Consider the following 26,943-nt stretch of genomic DNA (forward strand, 5'->3'; position numbering starts at 1 on the left):
ATAGATCACTCAACTCAAGAAGACCAACAACTCACCCAAAAATTTCCTATAAAACTGAAGAAAGAAAAATAAGAAATTATTCCAATAGGAGAAGAACGAAGAATTCTAAAAAATCATCCTAGAAAAAAGAAAACTCTTAAGAATCCTAAGAAATTATCCCAACGCAAAGAAAAAGAAAAATCCAAAGAAATTATCTGAAATCGAAGAAGGAAGAAAAATCCTGCTATAGTACGCTACATTTTATATAGTATACGGTATAGCGCAGTGATAATAACATAAGCTTTGACCGAGTGCGCGGTCCATTACGATTGATCGCAGGTCACAATTCCCTTGAACATACCCACTCGCTGATTGATGCGAACTTTTTATTTCTGCTCGCATTCCGACTTTACGTTGATTTCCATTTACACTATAAGGTAGAATAATAACCATAGAACTTATACATAATCGAAAAAAAACATACATGTTACACGAAAACAATAGACATAAACTTACTCATAAACTAAAACGCATATGTAAGAATCGGTATAAGTAGAAGCGTAAATCCACTTTGACCAATTTTTTCCTTCACGATTACCCCTATTCCTTTTGTTTTCTGCTCTGACCAACCGCTCCTTTGCGTGAACAGCTAACCGGACGGAAAAGTTCGCTGCTTCGATGCGCTCCCTTGTGGACCAACTGGACAGAGACTCCGAGGATAGGCCAATGGTCAACCGAGTTCCATGCATAGTCTCACTCGGTCGACATCCGCCGGCCAAGTCTCGCATAATCTAACCTTGTATCACTTGCACATAATTGTACATAAAACTGCAAGAATAAAAGTTCTTGTCACACTACCAAATTACCTCAACGCAGAAGAAAAGAAAAATCCTTAAAAGACCATAAAAAGGGAAAACCCTCACCCAGCGAAACGCAACAAGCCCAAAGCCCAAGCAGAAACGTAAACCATAATAAAGAAATAGACGCGCGAAAAAGATTCTCGCTGGTTCATAGCAGAGATTCGAGGTGCTCCTGGCCGGTCGCGCCAGGGGGTAGCGCGATGAAGCTGAAAACGGCGACGAACGTGGCGTGCCCGTCGTCGTCGTCGTCGTCGTCGTCGGTTTGCTCTGCGGCGCTGTCCGAAAAATCAAAAATAGCCGGTGTGCCAGTCAGTGCGGCGATGTCGACGGCGAACGACGTTTCGACGGTACGGTTCGGCCGGTGGTGGTGGTGCTGGCGGAGACGAAGGAGGAATACTACCTACGGGCCAACGACGATGCCGACGGGATACGCGAAGACGATCGTCCTTCTCGGTGTTTTCGCGGTGTTATGCGCCCTCCTAGGCACCGTGGACGCCGTCGCGAGGACGAAACCGGACGAGCCTCGGTCCAAGGGTGGCCACAAGGACGCCGAGCCTGTCATCGAGGAAGTTAATGCCAAACAGCTCGAGCGACTCCTCAACGAGAAGGACTTTGTTGCCGTGTATTGGTGTAAGTGTTCCTCTCATCCTGGGACTGTGGATGTTTTCGTTTTGATTGGTATTCTTTTCTAGTAAGAAATTTCGTGCCAATTTCATTCTAATTTGGTTCCAATTTAGTTTGAATTGCCCTTTTCCAACGACAGAAGTTTCGTGGAGCGACTTGGATTCTCTGCTTTGGCAAGAGGGTGGAGCAAGACGATGACGATGATTGCTGTCCCTCCTTCGCTCTAGCGCTGTTTTCTTAGTTTCTGGATTCGTAAAATAATTGATTCTGAGGATTTGTCTTGTAGATGCTTGTTGAGGTTTTGCGGAAGTTTTAATAGTTCTGACTTCGATAATTGGAGGGTGTTTGTTGGAGTTTTGAAAAGATGTAGTTCTGAATATTAGATCGATGGTTAATATCTTGTATTTAGGTCCTGCTTTTTAGCTCCGGTATTTTAAGCTGATATTTAAGTTCTATAGTTTCGGTTCTCTATTTGTGATTCATACATTTGTGGGTGTAAACATTTGTGGGAAGAAATATTTGTATAATTCTGACTTTGATAATACGACATCTTAGATTCTATATTTTACGATTATGTAGAATATTGCATTGTTAAAGAGACGTTTAAAGTATTTCAAACATAATATAGACTAGAATATATTTCACTATAAACACGTGTTACCTCATACACACCATCAATAATTCATGAACAGTCTCAACAGAATTAATGAGAATAAAATACTACTTCAAACTTAACCCTGAAGTATCTTATCGTGCTATAACACCCTCCACTCTTTATTACTTTAGTCACACGCAGGTTAAACTGATCAACTTCATCATTTAGTTCCTAAACTATAGTCATTTAATCTCTTTTAATTAAGATAGAATATAGGAGAAATATCGCCAGATTAATTAACATTGAAAAGATTTAAGCAATTCTACTGGCTATATAATCCTCGAAGATGATAGTTGTCAGTGAACAATATTTTCAACGATGTTTCATTCATTTTCAAAGACTATTTAAAGAAGAATGACGAATTACAGACTTTGAAAATTGGAAAATTTCGACGTTCCAGACTTTTGAAAAGGCATTAGGTCTGTCGATTGCGAAAGTGAATTCAGGAAGTGCAGAAGCAATGCGACGTCCGCCGACACGTGGCAGCTACTCAATCTTACATAACCCGTTTATAGCCTCAGCCCTTTTGCTTCTGGTACAGCCAGCAAATTCTTCGGGGTACCTCGTGCTGTATGCTCCATCCCCCTTTCTCTTCCCTTCTCTATTTCACTCTCCATTTTCACTCTTGCATTCCTCTCGGTTCAGCGACTCTAAGGCGAAACTGGCTCTCGATCCTCCTCCATCGCCTACCAACTTTTTCGCTCCTCTAAAAGAAATCTGGGTTAGAATCGAAATTCTTCGAGAAAAGATTATACTAAATTAAGAAACTACATGCTTAACGTAGATATTTTATTCTGAGAAATTGGGTTAGAAATGTCCGAGATATTTAACGTGACAGTGAAATCACGTGACACACAAATAATTGCTCTATATTGATAATATATCGAAATTCAATGAACATAATTTGGAATCATTTTCTACGAATTTTCAACTGTCTTTGTTATCAATTAGACAGTACAGTCAATCGATAGAAATTTCCTTTACTTCCGTAGATTATTATTTGAAGATATCTATAACATATCAAAATTCTAAACTGACTTCTTCTATCAATTATTACATTTAAATGCCAGATACTTGACCAACAGCGTATTTTTGAAGATTGATGGAATTTATCAGACCATCGCACGAATATTTGTAAAATTTTCTTGGCTGCAAGACGCCTGTTCCACCCTTCCACGTTCTTCGTCCTCTTCATCTTCTTCTTCTTATTCTTGTTCTTCTTCTTCTTCTTCGAATTACATAATCCGTGGCGGTGCCGTAGTGGGTGTCGATGAAAGCCAGAACTGCAACACGCGATTCGTCATTGAGATCGTTTTGCGTGCAAAAGACGACAAGTGAGACGTCAATACGTGCACGGTTTAATGTACCAAGGCGGGGACGCGCGTTCACGCGTTATAAATAAATCTCTCGGCAGGAGATTGACGCCTCTGTTTCTCGTTGAAATCGTTGGTCTCGACCATCTTCTTTACCTTTTGTCCTCGACGAATCTCCAGAATGAACGATCATGCCATTCCTGACGATCATGCCATTCCTGACGATCCAATCCGTTGCTGACTCCATTTTGCTGCCTCCATTGCAGCGACATTAATAATCTGCAAATTGTTTCTTGCGTTATTTTTACCGATAAAAAGTAGAAAATCGAGGAACGTTATGGCACAAATAAATTTACAAATGTTTATACTCTTGTTTGTTTCTTTCCGAATGAAAAGTCTTCGTTTCAAGTTTTCGACTTTATCGTGCGAGTGCGGTAGGGGTGTTGATAGATCATAGTATTCGACATAATCAAAATCAATACTTAAAGAACCAGTTTGTCGTAATAAGTAATTTGCAAAGTAATATTAACGTTTCGTTTAATATTATTTTTACGTAAAATTCTTCGCAAGGGGTTAACAATGGATGAAATAGATTTTCGAAGAAGACGATTGTACATAAATTCAGTGGTTTCTTTTCAAGGAGATTTTTCATAAGTTCGGTGATAGATAGATTTTCAAGAAAATAATAGATAAATTCGATGTTTTCTTTTGGTCTCGAATTTCAATTTGGGAGAACGACGTTGATGGAGTGTACAATTATATATAGGAGGTAATATACACGTTATTCACGCGGATTGCATTCGCATGACAATTAACAAGTATTAAATTCTCTCCCTTTGCCAAGTGGAGTCGACTCAGTAGGACAAGCCGTCTCGAGGTAAACGCGAATCTTCGCAAGCGTCTGCGTCTGCAATTGAAATAATGTGACTTTAATTATAATTCTCTATCAAACTGTACATTATTGTTTTTCCATCATTCGCCGTTTCGTGATTACGTCATTCCTTGTTATTTTTAACAAAACAAATGTCAAAACAACGGAAGAATTTTTGCTGTGAATCAGAAAATTATTCCCGCGGTCGAAATATACAGGTTGACGAAAATGTATAAGACAATAAGACAGGAAAGAATTTTTTAATATTTTTCTATCTAGAAATATATATATATTTTTTATTTATAAATCGTCAAGGCTCTAAAAATAATAAAATCGTAAGAGAATCTTGAAGAATTGCGACTTATAATAGTAGAAAAACGAATTATAATTCTCGCATGTTTTGACATCAGAAGGTTATCTTATGTATTTTCAAAAATTCTTACCGTAGTAAAATGATTATTCTATAGGACACAATTTTTATGTTGTAACTTTGACCTGTTCTTTTGCGAATTTTTGGCCAATTATTTTCTAACTCTGTGAAAATCTGTAAAAGTGTAAATTTACAAATACCCTTACTATTTTGTTATCTCAGAATCTTAACTCTATATATATATTTCTAAATTTAAAGTATCGGAAAATTCTTCTCATCCTATGATTTCATAGATCTTCGTTACATCCTCTGCTATGCAAATAATTTTGACTTCACACGCTGACTTATTTATCTCTGAGGATAAAATGTACCCAACAGGCGCCGAACGAATTGTTGATCCTACAAAATTTTTGGATACAGCATGTAAATATAGAAGCTGGGAACAGAAGCTGGCACAATAGAACGTTTATCAGAACATGAACAAACAAAATCGTTTGCACTTTCTATATAACACGAAACGCAAGGTAAAACGTTTACATAAAATTTCCAATGCGGCATCCAGTGGACTTTTCACGTGGATGAAACTGGTGTAACGATTAGACGATGAACGTATCGATTTTGACACTTGGTTCGAGGACAACCGCAGAATCTTTCATTGATACTCCGTTCGCAGTACGAGAACGTAAATTTAGACGCTCGCAAGGTGGCTCGGTGCAATGGAAGTTTAACGAATGCATTAATCACAGAATCATTTAAAATCGTAGTTAAACGCGTAAATATAGAAGCCAGGGTTACCTCGGTACAATACGTGAAGCCTGTATCGAAGCATTGAAACGTGGGATATAAACAGAGCACATGAAAATAGCTGGCACATTGCGTGGATGACCATAAAGTTTTATGACGTTTTAAAGAGAATACTATACTCCTATGTATATTATGATAATTCTGAAAACAGAAAAATATTTGATAGAGTTGCTTTATGATGTTTCAAAGAAAATACTACATTCATATAGGTGTACACATGTTAAAATAAATTTGAAAACAGAGGAAGAACTTTATAGCAAATATGATAAGGTACATGATGACATAATGTGTGATTAATTAACTGAAAAATGGAAAGATAGAAATAAAAATCTATTAACCATCGCTTGTTAGACAGTTATGGCACGAAAGCGGAAGTGAATGGTAAATGGATTAACCTTGTACGAGAAATTGAGTGAAAGATAGTGTTACGACTGAGGCGAAAGCCGATGGGAGTTTATGAAGTTGGTCTGGCTATGATTTTGTTGCTCCAATGCAAGAGATACGCCGGCCACTGACTCACAGTGTCGTGACGCACACAAATGTGAACGGGTGGCGATCGCGACATATCAAGATGTGTTGCCAGCCGTTCGTTTAATTCAATCGATAGAACTCGCGTACATCGTGCTCATAATTCAACGACGAGACGATGAAAATCGTCGGGTCAGGGAGCTTTTTCACGTATGTAATTGCAAGACAATTCTTTGTAACATGGACTATGACAATTTAATTAACATTGACAGACGAGATATTTAAAGAAGATGCGTAAACGTTGAGTTTAAGTTTAGAGAACTATTCATCTCTCCGAAGAAATCGAGTAATTAGAAATGATTAATCAGTCAAATTATAAGTCAAAGCTCTCATTATAAATTCAGGACAAGTGTTCTTTGCTCCATAAGCTTAATCTATCCGCTATAAACGGAACTTTGAGGAACAAATTGTAATTTCTTATAAAAGGAAAACTAAATTTTCTAAAATATTATATATTTCTTAAAAAATAAATCCAACAAATTAGGAACTAAAATGTAATTAATACACCGGTAACACGGGTTCTATGATGTGGTGTAACAGCTATACAAAATCGACGTTCTAAAGAAGCTCCCAGTTCTACGATTAATTTTAGTAATTTACCTCGAATCATCTTGTTTTATTTTTTATCGCTATTTTCACATTCAAGATCGAGAAGCTCAGACGAAGAACATTAGAAGAAAAGAGACAAAGATTGAAAGGCACTGGCTGGTAAAATGGCGAAGTGGAGCATGGCGAAGTGGCACATGTAAAGATAAACTGTCACCTGGTCTAACAAGGGTTAAAGCCTTTCGAAGGCAGGAGGTCACTGGTTATCTTCCTCTTCGCCTCTTGACAACCTGTTCTTAGTGTATACTCGTGTGTCACGTCTCTCACGTATGTCGCGTTCTTCTCGAGACTCTCCCCTGAATCACGTTTTCATAATACCTACTGACGCAATAGCTAACACGCTAAAAGACGAACAAAATAACCAACAGCAACGATTCACGTCGAAATATCTCGGACGATTGCTATCGCTCTTTGCCAACAGCAAATGATCATGCGAAATCAGATAAAACAGCAGTTTTTAATTGCAGAACTGCGATAAAGTATACAACTTAACGGATAGGATTTATCAACTCTTTTGCTAGGGAAGATATACACAAAGTGTCCCATACAATTAGGAAGGGCTATATCTGTAAAATATTCGAAATGCCAGAAAATTTTGATAAGTGAATTTTTCATCATTGATCATTTTGAAGAATATCATAACAATTGTATTAACCCCTTTGCTTTATCAAATTCGACCAAATCGCAACTATGAGAAACGCAGCAAGACATACCCCAGCCAGAAAGCAAATTCCACCAATTAAGTAGAAAAAGAAGCACAACCGAAAGAATCCAAGCCTAAACCCGATTATTTCTCTTCCATCTGAAAAACGGGGCTTCTTTGGCTTTTTCCTCGACTATCTTCGACGTCGTTTTCATGACGTAACGGAGTTACTCTGAAAATACACCGGCGCGAAGTCGAGGAGGAACGTTTCGTTGCGGCTCATCCTCGCCTCTGTTAGCCTCCTGTAAAAATAGTCTCTCGAACATCAGAAAATCTCTCCCGCACTCTCCCTCTTCTTTTTTCTTTCTTTTTTCTTTATTTTTCTCGTGACGTGGACGCGTAATTATTTATTCGGTGAACTTTTATAGAAAACTCCATTGGCCGGGGTTCTGGTCGATCGGTAGGGAAGGAAGAGCGACACCTCTCCCGAAGCTTACCGTAGCAAGGCCGGCGCTCCGGTAGCCGCCACTTTTAGCACACGTTCGAGTTATTTTAGCGCTTCCCGCCAAGCCTATCACTATCGTCTCGGCTGAAAACATACCGTCCTCGACCACCCTACAACCGAGATCGTCCTCGAGTCAACAGTGTTGAGATCGTACAACTGGAACCACCTCCAGGTAGACGAAAATCTTAATTGGTCCGAGGGATAACATGGTTGGGATGGGGGATAAGGGGCGAGACTTTTTTAACAGAGTCGCCGTGAAGACCCGGACGACGAGCTCGAGATGCGGGCCTATTTCCAGCCGCCGTGTTCTCGCGGCTTCTTTGCCACGTGCACGCTGCTTTTTCTTCTGATTATTTCGTTAAGTTTGACAAGATAAAGAAGATAGGGAGAGCGAGAGATCGTATTTTGAAATTTTTCGATAGAAAACTGAATTTTCGAATTCTGTTTCTGTTTTTCGAATTTTGCTTCGACAGAGTTGATTTGGGTTACAGGTCCACTGTGCATTTTTATACGATTGTAGGAGATTGAAATGTCGCGATGATGCAAAAATGTGTAAAAATACACAAAATATCTCAAGTATTGTAGAATGCTCGTTGTTGCATGTAACAGGTAAAATAAATCGCTGATTAGAATTTACTTCTCTAAAATAGAAGCACGTAAAAATATCGATTCGCATAAACATTCACAGTGTAATTATAGTTGTCTATTTATAGTTGTTTTTTTGCACAGTCTATCAAGTTGGTATTCTATTCGTTGCTCGTGTCAAACATAATTACGTTTCATAAAATCATGAGGTTTACGTGCCACTCTTGCATACTAAACTTTCTTTCTACTCCGTTACAAAACGATACTTCTGATTTATTCTTGTACAAGGTACCATCATTTCCTATCCTTTCTGCGCAGATTTCGTCCGGATCTTGTATATTACGTTTACTTTTTGGTGTTTAATGTAGTAGAATTGTTTAGGTTCTTTGGTAGAGGTTGTTACGAGTTCTTTGATGAAGTACTCTATGATCGAGTGATGTTAACAAATAAGCGTCATATAATCTAAGAATAATAATCTAATAAAGAAGTTATTTCGCGTAAGATGAAAATATCGTATTAAAAACACGCGATTTTTACCAACGGATGTATCTAACAAGCGAAAAGGGTTTCGAGGCGAGTAGAAACGATTATGAAAGATCAGACGCGTGTCAGAAGACAAGTGCACTGGAAGAGATATTTCCAGCCGCACTGCCTCGTTTCGAGCTTCCTGAAAGACGAGCTCTTTCCGCCCCGTCAATTAAGGAGAAGATACCTTGTCCAATCATGTCGATCGTTTCTGTCGCGTCATTAACACGGAACAATTACCCTTTGATCCTCCTCCGAAACCCTTCGTCAAGGTACCATTTTATAAATAAACGTTACAACCACGTAAATCGTGATTTATGTGCAAATGGTATGAAATCTCGCGACTCATCGATGATTTAGTAGGAATCCATCGAATGAAGAAGGAAAGGTTGAACTAGAAACAGGTAACATTGGCTTAGAAACACTGTTCGCTGAAGAAAATGGCTTTGCTATAGCTTTCGTTCCACTAATAAACTGTTCTGTTTTCTCAGCCGCGTGCAACCGATTCGACTGTCGTCTCGAATTTCACTCTCATTAACCTCGAAATTGCACGAGGAATCTGGAAATTTTCGCTCGTGGTAACGTTCTGTTAGTTTAATGGATTTACGATTAAGAGAAACGTGAGAATTGTAACTCCGCGCGATTTGCGGCCGCTGAGGCTAGGTCATCGTTTTCAAGGCCGAATATCGCGCAAAGATCGCTAGGAAGGAACGTGGAGCATCTTTCGAAGATTCGACTAGGATCTAAAATTGTTTTACATGACGGTGCTTCGATGATTTTCCTCTTCCGCGTCATTTGGCAGCGCGAGACGGTTGAAGTAATATTTTCACCTGTACGACTATTCTCTCTTTCGTGAAAATAGGAAATAAAGTAGCAGGAATTTACTAGAATATTTTATTCAAGGAACATATTTATTCAAAATGTAGATATTATCGTGTAACATTTTTTTAATCCCGCGGTGGACGAAGAGAGAAGTAACCGGAAAATTGATCCTCTCGCGAAAGAGAAGAAAACAAAAATGTATAATCTAAGTTAGTTAAAAATTCCGACACTTTTTATTTGGAGAAACGATACAAAATATCATTGTGTGGCATTTTTATGATTCTTTGGCGAATAAGAAATACAATAGCTGACCTATTTGACAAATAATCTAAGCAATCTAGCTAAACATCTAAAGTTGAAAAAGTGACAGATCTAAAGGTAAAAAATCAATCATCCCCCCAAAGGAAAGGACATTTAATCGACATACATATAGATAATTGAAGATTGCTTTTTACCCCTAAGAAATAAATAAAACAGCAGGGAAGGGAATTATAAGTTAGATTTTGATCATCCGAAGGTATCGAATAGTTGGCCACCTGTTCTGCGGGTTAATTTAATTATCGGGCTGCCAGGAAAAAGTGAGAATGAGAAAATTGCTAATTCAATGATAAGCACCACTGATCCTTTGCCAACTATTCGCGTTGCTTGGATATATATATACATGCGATACTATAGGTTGTTTATTCAGGAGTATAGATAGTCGGTGGTGTGTTTGCTTGAGCATGTCGTCGCTACTTTAATCATAGACTTACCGCACAGTTACGTTTTCCCTGTAATAGCTTTATAGTCTACTCTCGAAGAACGACCGCGTTCATCTCCGCGTTGTTGCCTTGAAACCTCATTTAAAAATAATTCCACTCAATCATTTTGTCCAAAACTATTCATCTCGAATCATCGTCCCGATCTGTGAGAGGTTCGAAAATGAAAAGAAGAGGAAATGAAAAGAAATGTGTAATTTAAGGGATTCTTAAATTAAAGGAAGGATAGAAAGGAAAACGTAACCTGGATACTTCAAGACACGCTTGGAGGCTTCGAAATGAAAAGGAAGAGAAAATATTTCGCTATATAGGAGAACTATGAAATTTATGGTCTTGATGAAAATGGCGCTTTGTAACAGGTAATTCCATGTTTATCCGACTCGTTTATGATTCTCCGAGATTATTTAATGTCTAGGAGTACAAGTCGGTAATAAAACGATCGCAGACATGCAAAAGATTCATTCGAAACCACATGCTATGAAGGAAAACAGACAGAAATTGGTAAAAAAACAGAAATGTGCCAAACTCGACTATAAAATATGGCGAGACAGCCGTAAAAAGAATTGTCGGGTAACATTGTTCCTTTGCGCTGGTTAGAGACCATATTACTTGTACAGGTCACTGCACCTGGTTATTATAGAACTTGACGACGAAATTTTCCATTGATTCATACTCCAGTTTTTTAGAATCTTTTTTTAATTGCAGTTCCACTAAAATCGTACAACAATTAAAAAATCCAGAAAGATATTAAGAGCACACTTTCATTTATAGAATTTAGTTTTTAAATACTAGTTACAAATAAATCTCTGTTTCCTTTGTCCTTAAATATATATATTAAAGCCCTGACTTCGTAAAATTTCACAAAGAATGTAAAAATGGTAGTTAGAGTATTTTAAAACCCTCGTCTTATTCTACTTCAGAGTTCACAAAAAGATCTGTTTCTATATAAATCAAAGTCCCTTAATTTAATAATAAAATTTTTTAGCGCACTTATGCTTCTTCGTAGATTATTTGTTCACTAAGTAAAATAGATAAAATATCAACTATAGAGGCATTTAGCTTAACTCTTTCAAAACATTCACAACTCGACCTTGCTCCAATTCAAATACAACGAAGATAGTTCCCCAATTAGAATCTCGATCCATTCTCGATTTTATCTCAGCGGGAAAAAAAATTAAACGAATGATTTCACACGCGTGTACCGCGATATCAAAAGAAAATAATCGCGGCACGTGCTGGAACAGCCCCAATGGTGGATACTCGAGGATCGTGCATGGGTTTAACTGTTCTGCGGCGCAAACTCGAAGCACCCACGCGATGTCCCAAATCGTTGGTTCATCAAAAGCTCACCAATACCAACACAATCGCGACCCACGCGTCTACGCGAGACAAGAAATACGGCCGATTGAGTAGCTATCTTTAGAACCGGACTAGGACCCTGAAGATATGCTTCGAATGCTTCTTCCGGTATAAATAAAACCATCGACTGTACGTTTCTTTCCTCTTTGCTCGACTAAGATCATTATTGAAAGGATCTTTAAATTTTCTATATACGTTTCTCCGTATCAACTGTTCCCTTTAGTATTTTTACGTATTTCTTCTCTTAAAAATGGTTATGTATGTAATTTATAATTTTATACAATAAAGTATCATATAGATACTTCCAATTCATTTCTACATTACATTGAAAATTATTTAATTCTTCTGTAAATCACGTTACTCGCTTTTGAGAATTTCCCAAAGGCTTTTAGTTATTTATTATCTCTTAAATTTCAATATTCTATAATTTTACAATTTCGAGTTATCAGACTTCTATAATTTCATCTTCTATTATTTTCCAAAGTTCCATTTTTCTCCACTTTGAATTTTCTATTTATTTCTTACCCATTTTTTTAATTTTAATTCATTTAACGTCCTAAGATTTTTCGTCAATTTGGAATTTTCTGTTACTTTCAAGGTTGCAATTCGCACCATCTCGTAATTTTTAACGATTCATCTAACATGTTAATTCTTAACTTTTCCCACCATTTACCACGAAACTAAAAGGATCACCATCGCGTTTCATAAAGTATCTACTAAACTCCAGAAATAAAAGCCATGAAAACCTGCTTCGAAACAGTACAAAACACATGTTAACTTAAAATTAACCTAATCTCCAGTTTAAAAGCTGGTTTAGAGGCACTCGTACGAATCGCAGCGGTTGTTCATTGTAATCAATCTCGCCTAATCGTTGAGAACAACACATCTGGCCGAAGCACGTCGATCCACATACAGTTACTCGCCAAAAAATTCAAACACCCTTAGTAATCTTTTATGAATAAACATGTTATACATTTTATACAAAACATTGCGGAATCCTAGTATGATAAAGTCCGATTATCACGATTATAGCGACAAAGGTTGAAACAAATGTAAAAACATACATAGAGCCTACGAGATATTTAGTACAAATATAATCACAGAGTAGTACATATATATCACAGAGATCAGAAAAATAATTAAAACAGTCAATTATTCATTGTATTGGTAAACCACAATGTTTAGCGAGCCATTCAAACTGTGTATTAATTTTTTTGTTAAATATATGTCGTCAATAAATATCTTGTAGCTTATATATACATTCTCAGATTGGTTTCAAACGTTTCCAATATTATCAAGACGATTGTATTTCATTACTAGGCAGAGAGATATTTATGCAAAATCATATTTTTATGAATATATTTTTAAAAATTGAGCCTAAGTAGAGAATCGTTTTACTCGCTAAAAATTACAACCAGTACTATACTTTCGATGCTTCACATATTGTTTTATATTCTGTGCATTCTTGCACCATCAGATTTTTCATAAATGTATAAAAATCCACAGCCTATTCGTTACAGTGCAATGAAATTTCAAATTCTTTTATATATACAACACATACGATATATATATATATATATATATATATATATATATATATATATATATATATATATATAATTTTGCTATAACAAGTGTCCACGTACTTTCGTACTCGATCAAAGCATGTATCTGTACCCTGAAAATACTTGTACATATCAGCATTACAACACTCGATCTTTATTCGAATGGAAATTTCTCCGATATAATCGCGTCTGGTCCACGTGCCACGTTCTTCGACGTTTCAAGGTGGCGAAATCGCGGAGACACTTAAGCGAGCGCGCGCGCGCGCGCTTCTTCGCACGCAAGAAAAGATAACCCCTGCTACAACGAGAAACAGAGACGACTAGATCGAACGGCGGCCAGTGCCTAGTTTACGAGCCACTAAAAATACAAGAACGAGCGGCCTCGCCGTCCATCGCGACGTTTTACTTTACATTTCGTCTGTGGACGTCTTTTCGCGAGCACTTCTCGCCTTGGGGTGTAAATGGGAAGAAAATTGATGGGTAAAACGTGAGAAGGAAATCTGAAGCAAAAAACAGGATGAGTGTCGTATGGGGACGATAGAAGTATGGTAGAAAATTGAGAGTCAGAAAGTGGCAAGGAATTAATAGAAAATTGGGGTGAACAGAAATTGCATTTGCGGAAATAATAAAAACTTACATTATAAAAATCTGATAATTTAGAATTTCGAGAAACCACGGAAGATTGGAAGTTGAAGAATTACGAAGAATTAGAATTGGGAAGAGAATAGACAACTGAGAATTAAACAAAAAATTTCCAAAAGTGCTGAATAATGCGATAAAAAATAGATTAGATAATATCTAGTATATGGAATTTTATACGAGTGTTGTTGTAAAAAATCTAGAAGCATGCCCAATTATAAAATCTTTACGATTACGTCTTTCCAATTACAGCAAATAATTGCGTTCAATAAATAATTGAAATAATTAAATATTAATCTATGATTGTTTCTCTTTGTAGTAGAAGAAATTAAATAGAGGATAATGTGCTAGAATTTCCAGGGCAGTAATACCCATAATTCATGATGAGCGAACCGCGATCATCGATACGGTGAGCGTGAAATCGAATTCTAGCATATCGCTTATTTTTCGTTCTCGATTCGACGATCCGTTTAGGAGTGGAACAAGTGGGTGGACACGATAGGAAATAAAAATAGAATTGTTTTGTGTCGCTCTATTTATATTTGTTTGCAAGTCTCTGTTTCACCGGGAAAATCAGTTCGAGATAGCTTTCGTATTCGATAAATCTGAGAGAATTATCGTAACTCTGCATTATAATCCAAACAAACGATTTATCCAAAGGCAAAACTTAATTCACTATAACCATTATTGACCTCTTCTTTCGCATTCACGATTATTTAATTAATACAAAAATCAAATAAGAGTTAAATACGACGAGTTAATCTTTAAAAGTTTCAGATTGCATGTAAAAGTTCTAAGCAATTGAATTTATTTCTATTCAACATTTATTTCAACAAATTTAATACGCTGACTAACCAGCAAGAAATTCTCTAATGTAACCATCGTCGTAACTATTACCGCACAATTTCTCCCAACTTTCCACCAATGCACAGACAAAGCGAGTGGAATAGGTCCAATTTAATTGGCACATGTACTTCAACGTCTCGGCTGCTCTTTCTCTCTGTCTCTCTCTCTCTCTTTATCTATCTATCTATCTATCTATCTATCTATCTATCTATCTATCTATCTATCTATCTATCTATCTATCTATCAGACTGTATTCTGCCAGTCTTGCACACGGGGGTGTCTGCAACCAGCCTTTAAATCTGCTCATCTTAACGACATGGGTCTAACGTCCCAACGAGAAGGAAACGTAAAGGGACAAAAGTAAATAAAACAAACGAAAATAAATAGAAGCAGACAAACGAGGGAGAATCGACCGAGAAAGACAAAGGTAACTTTGTTTCTTCCGTTGCTTTAGATAAGCCCTGCTAGCCACCGCAAAAATAGAATCGAACACGAGAACGCAGTAGCGTATTCAAGCTGCGTGAGAAGAAGCAGTCAGAGCAAAGAAAGAGAAAGAATGAAGAAGAGAGTCGAATCCACCTCTCACAGTCTTTGTGGCTCTATTCTGAGGACGTGGTCGCCAAAAATGGCGACGTCCACCTGTTCGTTCACTTCCTTCTTTCATGTTTCTCGTGATCCTTTTTGTCTGAACGAGTTTAAATCGAGATCTTGATCTCCTTAAGCGTCAAGATCGGTGAGAATGGATGGAGAAACCATGCGATGGGATACCTTGGTGTCCATATCCAATGATTGTAACCCAACACTCGCGTAAGTTGGTCGCTGCGACGACGAGCAGAACGAATCAGAGCCGGCCAAGAACGCTTGGAACTGGCAAGCCAATGCACGGCGATAAGCATAAAACTCGTGCGCGAAGGATTAATTTTCCTTCTTCTGTAATACAAGGCCACTATCCAAGGATTCGTACTGTCCGCAGGCAAATGATCGTTAACCTCCCGAACACCTGCCTCCTACCAACTCACTTCTGACGCCATTCGAACATTGTCGAGACGATTTTTTGGTGAAATTATTTCGACTGTCGATGTTGCTTCGAGGAGAGTAAAATGGTACACGTTTTACCAGGATAATTTCTTTGCAGGTGGTGAATCGGACGACTTCAATGCTATTTGAAATGTTTAAATGTATCTTACTATGAAAGAAGATCATAAATATTCAATCTTTGCAAATTGGAAATCTAACCATTCGGGTGACCTCTGAACTTTCTAATAAAGGTTTCGATGACCCTTCATTTATAGGAAGATACGATACAGGTGTTTTTAAATAAATATATGTATATGATAAAAAGTACATTGTTCAAGGTAAATATTGAACCTTCGAGCCATCTTCAAATTGCAAGTCTAATGTCTCAACTTTCCATTCAACCACCCATATCTTAATTGTTTATCTCCCGGAAAAAAGATTCTTCGTGTGAAAATAAATATTAAGTTTTACGATAAACGAAGGATAAGCCTTCAAAATACCAGTCGAATTTAGAATAAGTAGATACAATTGTCTTTCAGATGCGAGAAGTTGCTTAACATGCGACAAGGTGCTGGCCGAGCTGGAGAAGATTGACGACGACACCGACCACTTCGGAGTAGACTTCGTCAAGATCAACGATAAACGACTGGCCAAGCAGTATGGCATCAAAAACTTCCCAGCCCTCACATATTTCCGCGAGAGAGAACCGATCATCTATGAAGGTTAGATCTTTAATCAACAATTTATACGTTTTCCACATAAAATATTAAATTATTTAAGAAAAACTGAAAGAAAATAAAAAACGGAAGCTCCTTTTACAAGATGTTCACGCGTACGACGAACAAAAGCGGATAGTAATGATTCCTAATGGCTGAAAGTTCGCCAAACTTTTATTGGAATCCGGCCGCGATCTCGGTAACCTTGCCAGGTATGAGAAACAAGGTTCGAGACTTGCCGCAGTATAGTACTTGACCCAGAATCCGCAGAACAATCGTCGGGGTTCTCGAATTTTCGCGATTTAAACATTCTGTCTGGTTCCAGTAGAACAAACCCGCTATAGTCAGACGTCAACGTCCTATTTTACTGCCTGCTCTTTCTTCGCTTTAAATTTAGATTTCTACTAATTCTAACCCATAATTCTTTATTGTTGTTATAATAATATTCCAATAAATACAAAGAATTACTAATATAATGCTACTTCCAAAAGAATTCATATGAAAAGTACTACAAAAATATAAAGAAAAGCAGAAAGAGATCATTCTATTATATTTATCCTTTTGCTCTTTTAATCTAAATTTCTACCAGTTCTAGACAACAATTCCTCATGCTATAATATTAAAATATACTAAATACTATAATAACCTCTTCAGTGTAATATTTATAATACTAAAATACCATATATAATGCTATATATATACAATTCTATGCAAACTATATTTCCACATTTTCACAATCACACCTCTGCAATATTATCAGAATTCTGTAACAATAAACTAGAAATAGGAACCAAGAAATAACGATCGCAGTTGCATTAAGTTCGCAATGAATCAGATTTTCGCGAAGTCGAGTAGTGAAACGTTGCACTGGTCAGACCACCTTCGTGATCTGGCACTAATCCCACGCGTTGGTATTTGGTGAGGTTAGCCTTTGTAGAACGGCGACGGCCGTGTGCTCGACTTTTGTTCGACATAACCACCCCTACACGATGCGAAAACCGCTGATGTCGGTCTGCGGAGATCGCCGGCTGGGAACACGATTCCGGTTGGCCGGTGACACGAGAACAGCCGGCTAAGAGAAATTAATAGGATACAACAAGGAATGCGCGTGTTACGTAACCAACCCGATTACAACGTTGGCGCATACTGTGACTCGCGGTTTCATTGAGCCGCTCGCTATCTCAAAATCGGTTCGAACGTCATTACAAATTGGTCAGTTGTGTCGAAATTTGTCGCAGGATATGATTCTCTTCTGGAGACATTGCTGAGGATTCGGATCGAATAGAAGCGAGAAATCAGTTCCAACGACACGATCATAATTTTATCTGGAAATTTTGTCGCACAGGATGACTCTGAAAATATTATTAGGGGATGATACGAACGTTATATCTTTGATGTAAAATTGATTTTTCAAGGAGACACGGCTTGTAGGATCTTATGTTAATTTTTATGGTAATTAAGGAGTTTAGTTACCGGGGATGATGTTGATGATTTTTATTAGAAACTTTCAGTGAAATTTTCTAACACTTTTGTATATTTCTTGTAATGTCGTGTGTTATAAGTTATGCATTGTGTAATGCATATATTATACATTCAATGAGTTGTTGTTATAATTGCATATGTACGCTGTAATCTATAAGTCTTCAAACACTCGGTACATTTAGGATGGAAATAAATCGCTGTTGTTCTACTTTGTTATAGTAGATAGGCCGAACTGTAACTTTCTATAATTACTTGCATCGAGTTTATTACGAAAATACCGCGTTTAAGTTTAAAACATTTTATTTTGTGCAGTATAATATACTTTGTTTTATGTAATTTTTTCTTCTATAGAATAATATTATGTTCTTCACTGGGCGATGTTCTTTATTCTATAACAGCATCGATATTCGTTGATACATTTGTATAATACGTTTGATTAGCCAACACATTTTTCACACACATCATCATACATTCTTACGAATCACTACAAGCACAAATGTAAGAAAGTAACAAAATTTCCATCGACTAGAAATAATACGAATAAGTCTAGAAAAGACGATATTCATCCGAGGTCAGGAGAGAACTTAAAAATCGAACAACTATCTGCTTGAAACTCGATATTCTGCGACTACACGAGACATCCGATCGATGAAAAAGGCTGAAACTAAATTATTCGACGAAGAACGATATTCGTCAGAAGTGAGAATTGAACGCGGTTGGACAAGAAACGCGAAAGCGGACCAAAGGACAGGTGTGATCATCAATCGTGCTACATTGTGATCAACAAAACCCGCATTTGGCAACGCAACCTTGTAGATTTATTAAGTAGATGCGCGAGATATAACTCGGCCGTCCTCTTCAAAATAAAACAAGATTGGGGAAAAAAGAGGACCTCGATAGAATTAGCTTTCACCCGGAACCGTTTCGGCTTGATTTTACCTTCGATGATGTAACGACAAGTTGCATCTATTTCCATTGTGGCTAGTGCAACAGATACTATTTTCGACGTTACCAGATGGTAAATAAAAGCGACAGGAAGTCACGATCGAAGATACATGTTATGAACCGATTTATTCTACGCGTAGAAGCCGCGTAGAATTGGTACAGTGTCAATTGATTTATGCAACGGACGTCTTAAGTAACTCTTTTGTTTTGCGAATGAAATGTATAGCTGTGGAACTGATTTTGCAATAAATCAATCACGTTATTTAAACCTGTCCTTTTGAAATATTATCGCATAGAATTCTATTTACGATTCGAAACTATCCGAGATAGAAAAGTAATTTTCTAGATCTAATTGTAAGAGCTTTTTATTTAGAGTCTCTAAGGATGCGAAACCTCTATTTTTTGCACCAGAGACTCCTCCATTTAGAATTTTAATAATTGAAAGTGATAAAAGAGAATTTTTCTGTATTAGAGATTTCATTCTGCTATTTGAATCCTTGGCAAAAAAAAGCAATTTAGAAACGATAAAAGAAATAATTCTTCTATGTTAGAGATCCTAGTAAATGAAGAGTACTGACAATTAAAAATGAATGGAATCAAAAATAAATTTTCTCTCTTAAAAGAAGGTATACATTCTATGTAGATCATTGACGATTGCAGAGAATACAAAATACATTTTCTACATTATAAGTTTACACAAATTTCCTTCGTCATTCGTTTCACTTTTTCAGGTGACTTGATGGACGAAGAAAATGTGTTAGATTTCTTAACAAGTCTAGAAGCGATGGATCTACCCGATCGTATCGAGGAAGTGAACGCAATGATTTTAGAGAAGATCGTCGAGGAAACGGACTTCGTGGCAGTCCTATTCTGTGAGTTCTCCTTCCCTCGTAACTCCAACATGTTCTTCTGTCAAAAAAATCATCTCTCTCTCTCTCTCTCTCTTTCTGTCTCCCTTGAAAGCAAGTTTACATATATTTCCCTTTCATCAGGAAGAATGTAGAGGAATCATAAAATCATCTCGAAGGTAAAACGAATCAAATATATTTTTTCAGTCTGCATAAACACACTCTTCTGTACAAAAATAATAAAAATACCACCGAAAATATTTTGATTTCAGCCATGTAAATAATTTATTATCGAATTACGTGCTCAAATATATATGTAAATATGTGTTTATCGATATAAACAACTCGTGTACATAATATGCAATATTTTTTCTTATTATTATTTTATTGTCTGACTAATACGACTGTGCAGACGCTCTGTCAGTGTATGATTACGATTAACAGAGCTTTCATCAGTGTCCAAGCAGCTGAGAAGCTCGGTCGCATTAACATGTCTCGTCTCAAGCCGATTTCTTTGGTTTTATTTTCACTGATATTAACGAGGAGCGAGATTTTTTTTTCAATGCAATGACACCGTTTCGTGATATCGAAATATCATTACAGCGTTACTTTGTAGATACGTTTTTTACCTCATCACGATGTTACGGACCACCGTACATTTCCTTTCCCGCCTTAACGCTCTCTTTAGCTTTTAATACGAAGAAGAATTTTTTACATATCGTATAACAAATCTTTCTTCGAAGTGTTGTAAAAAGACTATACAAATTCCTCTCTATATAAATATTTTTACGTTTTCTTGGAACGTTGTACAAATGCGCGATAAAAATGTTTCTTCGCCCATAAGAGCGCTATGAATGTTCTTCTTTTGTTTTTTCTTTTTTTTTTTTTAACAAAGAAAAATATTTCACGTATCGCATAATCATTCCGTTCCCTCGAAACACTGTAGAAACGAGCGATCAAAATTGTTATTTGTCCAGAAGAACTTCGTAGCTGTTCTCTGTTTATTTCATCGAAAAATTTCCACGTACCGAGTAATCGTTTTGTTTTCTCAAAATTCTGCAGAACATCGCCATTAAAATCTTCCTTCAAGAGAGCATTGTGTGAACGTTCCTCTTTTATTGCATTGCGAAGAAAAATATCTTACGTGTCGAATAACAATCTCTTTTTCCCTCTAAACATTGAAAAAATGTACAATTACGATCTTTTATTCGTTCAAAGAAGCATTATGAATACTGTATATCGTGAACAAAATTTTTCTTCGTTGGAAAGAGCGCAGCGAAAGTTCTCCTTTTATACTACCGACTACCATCGATCCTTTGTCAGTATTCGTCTTTTTCCTATTCGTCTGTAAAACTTTGTCCGTTGTGGTATAATTAACGCATCGCAAAGATGGATGAATTAATTGAATTTCAAATGCAAGAAGCGTAGATGGGTCGCAAAAGAAAACTAACTTTGTACTTTTATGCTTCGATGAGGATTTCCGACAATTCGTTCCACTTTGCGATCCGATCACTTACAACATACTTGTAAATAATACATATATGTGAAACGTTCTTGTGTGTGTTGATATCGATAGGTCCGGATACGCAACGATGTGCTGGCGCCGGTTCTAGTAAGTACACATTTTAATGAAATCACTGCTATGAATGTCGCACAGCTTTCTTTTCGAATGCTTGTACACACATCGTGATGAACCAATTAAAACATTTGAGAAGAAAAGAAATATCTTCTTTGATTCTTAATGATTGACGATTTAACGTCAATTCGTTGGAAATTAAGTTTCAAACATTTGTATAAATATTAATACTTTTCATCGATGGATGATGGTAGAATGATTCAATACAATATAATACAGAATATTGTGCTAAATTTATCTGAGATTATTCTTTTCACTGTAGGTAAGTGTGATATCCCCACAGCGAAATTCTTTTTCCTTGGCTCTTAAGGGTCAAAATTTTTGTGTAATAAATATAATAATAAAGCGTATTCTGTATTATGAAGTAAACACTTTGTATTCTTCTTAAACGTATTGGTTCGTCACTAACGCTTGACTGTATGTTCCCATATACGTTTTCATTCCTCCGATAAACATGCTTAACCAACTTTCAAGTAACACCGAAGAACGACTGCGGTTATTCGTCTATCTATTCACTTTAATAAGAAGAATTGAAAGCCTAGAGGGAAAATGGTGACAAAGAAGCACGAGTAAAGACGATAACGTGATGAAGAATGTAGATATACTATTATAAGCTATACTTCCCAGATTAAAAATCAAATGAAATATATGTTCAGTTTACTAATTTGTGCACTTAAAAGTGGTCACGATTTGGATTTTAGGATGTGTATCATTTTGCATCCCTCCTGCCCCCTTAGAATAGAAGGAATGCGTATGATGACTAAGAGAAATCTTGTATACTAATTCCCCTACAAAATCCTTGCGTTATGAAAAAGTACTTGACATAGAATAATTTTTTTCTTAAGAATTACAAAATATTCCTATAAATTATCGTTTGACTTTTTTCAAGTTTCTATTAAATGCGAAACAAGGAAATGTAAGAGGAAACCTGATTTAACCCTATTTGACCCAGAAACTACCCGACTCTATCTTCCATATGTAATAGCCGAAAGAACCACGAAACCTGAATAACATTGTCCTTTATTTCAAATGGGACAGACAAGCCTGACTGCAAAAAGTGTCTTAAGGCCCTTCAAGAGCTGGAGAATATCGACGACGAGGCCGATCAGTTGGGGATCGGTTTCGTGAAGATCGCGGATGAACAGCTCGCCGACGAGTATAATTTAGGTCCTCTTCCGGTTCTGGTCTACTACAGGCACCAGATTCCTATAATTTACGAGCGTAAGCATTGACGATTTTAAAACAAGCAAAAGTAAATTAAAAATATTTGTGAAACGTTTGAATTTCTAAACAATTGAAAAAACGTATTTTAATAATTTTCTTACCTTGAACAATACGATACTGAAATTATTAAAATAATTTGCATATCTGAATCTCTAGATCAAGTTAGATTTAAATTGTATTATGTTAAGTTGTGTAAGTTATGCAATTAAAAATTCTTTTTAATTACATTTTCTTGTATAATACAATGAATATATTAATATAACTTTACTGATATTAGGACGGTCGATGTTATCATATATGTAACTGAAAAAAATAAATCTCGATAATTTACTTGCCATGATATTAATCAAAAATTTGTACAGACGAACTTAGCAAAGAGGAAGACGTGTTGGAGTGGCTGGTGGCGAACAAAAGCACAGGAGACGAAGAGGACGTAATCGAGGATGTAACTGCGAAGACTCTGCAAACCTTGATCGGAAATATCGATAACCTAGTCGTTTTATTCTGTATGTAACTTTTTATTCGTCTTTTATACTCCATGCTATAATAATCTACTATTTATACAAATTCATATTATTGTAAACGCAACTAAAAAAATTAAATTTCAGCAAAGATTTATTTCACCTATTAAATATTACAGACGCATATGTGCTTTTAATTTAGATATAGATATTTTATATATTTTTACATGCTTACGCCTTTTATACATTTGTACAATCTTACATTCTACTTGCATTCTATGTATTATTTTATGCGTTGTATCTTCGAATTTCTCACAAATGCATAAAGATCTGCTATCCAGTAATCATTTCTTTTTATTACACCGATACTATCTGTTATCCTGTAAAACTTTTAGACGACCACGGTGACGAAGATTCGATGCAGGTGCTGAACGAGCTGGAGAAGATCGACGACGACTGCGATAAGCACGGGATCCAGTTCGTGAAAATTGACGACGACAAGGCTGCGAAAGATTTTGGCATCGATTCTCTCCCAGCTATCGTGTATTTCGAAAAGCAAATCCCGAATCTTTACGATGGTGGGTAGGTGGGTGGAGCAATTGGGCAAACCGACGAGGACAAAAGAAAGGAGAACTGGATATATGATTAGAAATTAAATGAAATGAAATTGAATGATCGTAGGGGATGTCGAGAATGAAGATGAAATTCTGGAGTGGTTGCTGTCGCAATTGGAGAAGGACGAGATCGAGGATGTCACCGACGAAATGTTGGATCGTCTGATCAAGGATGGAAAAACCCTTGCCGTGCTGTTCTGTAAGATTTTTCATTCGCACAGAATCCATTGATTAACTCTGCTATATGTCTCAAATTAATTAATTTTCTTGTTCAATTGTATTTTTCTGTCATTTACGTTTGGGAATAATATGAAATAGATTACGAGATTTCTTCAAATTTTCAACTTTTTTACAGTTTAGATGTTTTATGTTAAAGTGCTTCTCAAAGCATTGCAGGTCTTTCTTTTTAATTAATTATGGACGATTGCATGAACCACTATAGGAAGTTATTACGGACTCGGTTGAAATCATAAGTTTCATTTGTTAAAGCGAAAGTGAAATTGAGAAAACAAAAATTCTAGGACAATAGCAGAGTTAAATTATACAAAATAATTTAAATATCTAGAATAAATTTTCAATTGATTAAAAATTAATTATTTCATAACAGAACTTAATAATACTCTTGCGTACCTTTTGTTTGGAAATCAATTTTGTTTACAATAGAATTAAAATAAGATTAACTAATTTATAAAATTAATTTTCTGTATAATAAATCGAATAACGACATTTTACAAATTGCAAATTATCCTTAGACGACAACAACGACCGGAAATCGCAAAAGATTCTCAATGAACTGGAGAACATCGACGACGAGTGTGATCAGATTGGAGTGATCTTCGTGAAGATCGACAACCTAGAGGAAGCAAAGGAGTATGGTATTGAAAAAATTCCCAGCCTGCTGTACTTCGAGAAGGGAATACCAACGTTGTACGAGGGAAATCTAGAGGATGAAGAAAAGGTTCTAAAGTGGCTGGAGAATCAACAAAAAACCGATCAGATCGAAGACATCACAGATGAAGTGCTCGATATGATCATCGAGAAGATGCCTCACGTAGCCGTCCTCTTTTGTCAGTGATTAATTTCTTTTTTATTTGAAGATTTATTTACGCACATTATATAAAATAGATATTTATATGAAATATCATCTTATGCGTTGAATTTATTGCATTATTCCTTTAATAGATGACAAGGATCAGAAGAAGAGCCAGAAAATCCTTGGTGAATTGGAGAACATCGATGATGACTGTGATCAGCACAATATAGCGTTCGTGAAAATTTCTGATCTGGAGGAAGCTAAGGAATACGGCATCGAGTCTCTGCCTACACTGGTATTCTTTGAGAAAAGAATACCACACGTGTACGAAGGTACTTCGAAAATTTTTTTACGTTTCCTAAAATTTCCCAAATTTTATACGAGTTGAAATAAAAGTTATCGCGTCCTTTGTAAAGATTCTCGCAGCTTTGTATAAATTTAAGTAAACAATTTCTTATCATCTTTGAGAAATTCGAAAAAGCGAATAAGAGGAGAGATAGAAACTTCGTGAAGTTTCAAAGGAAGGAATAAAAATAAACTTAATAACGTAGCGCGTCTTTCAAATAAAAATTATATCCCTCGTAAAAAAGCACTGTATAATATATAACATGTCAGATGAAATAAAAATTACACATAGAAAGGTCCTTAAAGCTTTATAATCATAGGCATTCTCATACTCTAGATTAGATAAAGACTAAAAAAAATTGCAATAAATGATATTTGATTTTTGCAGGCGATCTGATGAACGAGGATCAGCTGCTCGGATGGCTACTGCATCAAAAGAAGCACTCGGAGATACCGGAGGTGACCGACGAGATGATGGAGAAGCTGATTGAGACCTCGCCGTACTTGGCAGTCCTGTTTTGTAAGCGATCGATTCGTCTTTCTACCTCCTTTTAACATTCTTCCACTGTTACCGGTTAGGTAGGTGCTGTTGGTCGATCGCGAGCGAAAACGAGACACGAATTGATTCCTTTCCGTAGACGATAAAGACGACAAGCAGGACATGCGTATCCTGAACGAGTTGGAGAACATCGACGACGAGTTGGAGAAGGAAGGAATCGTGATCATTCGTATGGACAACGATGCTGAGGCGAAGGAGTACGGTATCGATCACCTTCCAACTCTGGTCTACTTCGAGAACAAGATCCCGGCTCTCTACGAAGGAGATTTATTGAACGAGGACGAAGTTCTTGAATGGCTGATCGAACAAAAGAACACTGCTACCATCGAGGAAGTCACTGATGAAATACTCGTCGATTTGATCGAAGAACACGAATACGTCGTCGCATTCTTTAGTAAGTATATTCCTTCACTTCGTTAGTTTATGTTCGTCACGAAAACACAGTTTAAGTTTTAAAGTTTTGAAGTATAAGTTGAATATAATTAGGTTAAATATATATAATTTTCATAATATAGGTCTTAAGTATATTTCTTCGACTTTGTTACGAAAAAGTAGAAATGTATCTTTTCTCGAGTTTGTCTCGAGTTGTCACGAATATCTTATCTTTGTTTCGAAAATTATCAAGTATCGTATAGAATTCCTTTTCATTATATTACAAATAGAATAAAAGAAAATGTGAAGTGAATAAAAAGAATGGTAAATTTGCACGTTATGGATTATTTTCAATATATGTATCTTTATTTTTAAATCCTATTTTGGTACCTAAACTACCTGTGCAACGTCTAATAATAAAAATTCTTTCATTTATTAGGTGGAGATTGCGAGGACGGTGACGAGTGTGAGAAAATCCTCAAAGAGCTCGAAAATATCGACGACGAGCTGGACGAAACTGGAATCATCTTCGTCACTACAGAAGACACAGGATTCGCGAAGAAACAAGGAATCAAGAATTTTCCTACACTGGCTTTTTTCAGGAACAAGGAGCCTTTGATCTATAAGGGCGATATCGAGGATGAAGACGAGGTTCTTTCGTGGATCACCGATGAAGATACTCTTGAAATCCCAGGAAAGATTGAAGAAGTGAATGCCAAGATGTTGGAGAATATTCTTGAGGAGAACGATTATATCGTTGTTTTCTTTTGTTAGTATTATTACTTTTTGAGAATTAATAAATATAATATTTAATATTACATTTAGCAATCGGTA

General features: G+C 36.5%; 1 protein-coding gene and 1 long non-coding RNA gene across 6 annotated transcripts in view; one reads left to right on the forward strand and one right to left on the reverse strand.

Moving 5' to 3' along the window:
* The first annotated feature begins 815 nt into the window (after window positions 1–815).
* hlk (hulk) overlaps window positions 816–26,943 on the forward strand; it is a 44,976-nt gene continuing 18,848 nt past the window's right edge. For 2 of the 5 annotated variants that reach the window (XM_069116352.1, XM_069116351.1), the window contains exons 1-13: window positions 915–1,469; window positions 16,414–16,596; window positions 19,749–19,889; window positions 21,442–21,477; window positions 22,540–22,722; window positions 23,088–23,231; window positions 23,582–23,764; window positions 23,868–23,999; window positions 24,553–24,867; window positions 24,983–25,165; window positions 25,567–25,698; window positions 25,817–26,131; window positions 26,549–26,878. In XM_069116352.1, the coding sequence (XP_068972453.1) occupies window positions 1,040–1,469; window positions 16,414–16,596; window positions 19,749–19,889; window positions 21,442–21,477; window positions 22,540–22,722; window positions 23,088–23,231; window positions 23,582–23,764; window positions 23,868–23,999; window positions 24,553–24,867; window positions 24,983–25,165; window positions 25,567–25,698; window positions 25,817–26,131; window positions 26,549–26,878 (2,707 nt within the window). In that variant the 5' untranslated portion in view covers window positions 915–1,039. Of the gene's footprint in view, window positions 1,470–16,413; window positions 16,597–19,748; window positions 19,890–21,441; window positions 21,478–22,539; window positions 22,723–23,087; window positions 23,232–23,581; window positions 23,765–23,867; window positions 24,000–24,552; window positions 24,868–24,982; window positions 25,166–25,566; window positions 25,699–25,816; window positions 26,132–26,548; window positions 26,879–26,943 lie in introns of all 5 variants that reach the window. The other 3 variants (XM_069116355.1, XM_069116354.1, XM_069116350.1) reach the window with 3 other exon arrangements.
* Window positions 2,190–3,855, reverse strand: LOC138181528 (uncharacterized). The gene is made up of 3 exons (XR_011173523.1): window positions 3,588–3,855; window positions 3,198–3,401; window positions 2,190–2,824 (listed from the first exon to the last, which is right to left on the reverse strand). It is a non-coding gene; the product is annotated as an uncharacterized LOC138181528 (long non-coding RNA).

The sequence above is a fragment of the Bombus flavifrons genome, chromosome 7, assembly GCF_040668555.2.
Source record: "Bombus flavifrons isolate JBK064 chromosome 7, iyBomFlav1_principal, whole genome shotgun sequence".
Taxonomy (NCBI): Eukaryota; Metazoa; Arthropoda; class Insecta; order Hymenoptera; family Apidae; genus Bombus; species Bombus flavifrons.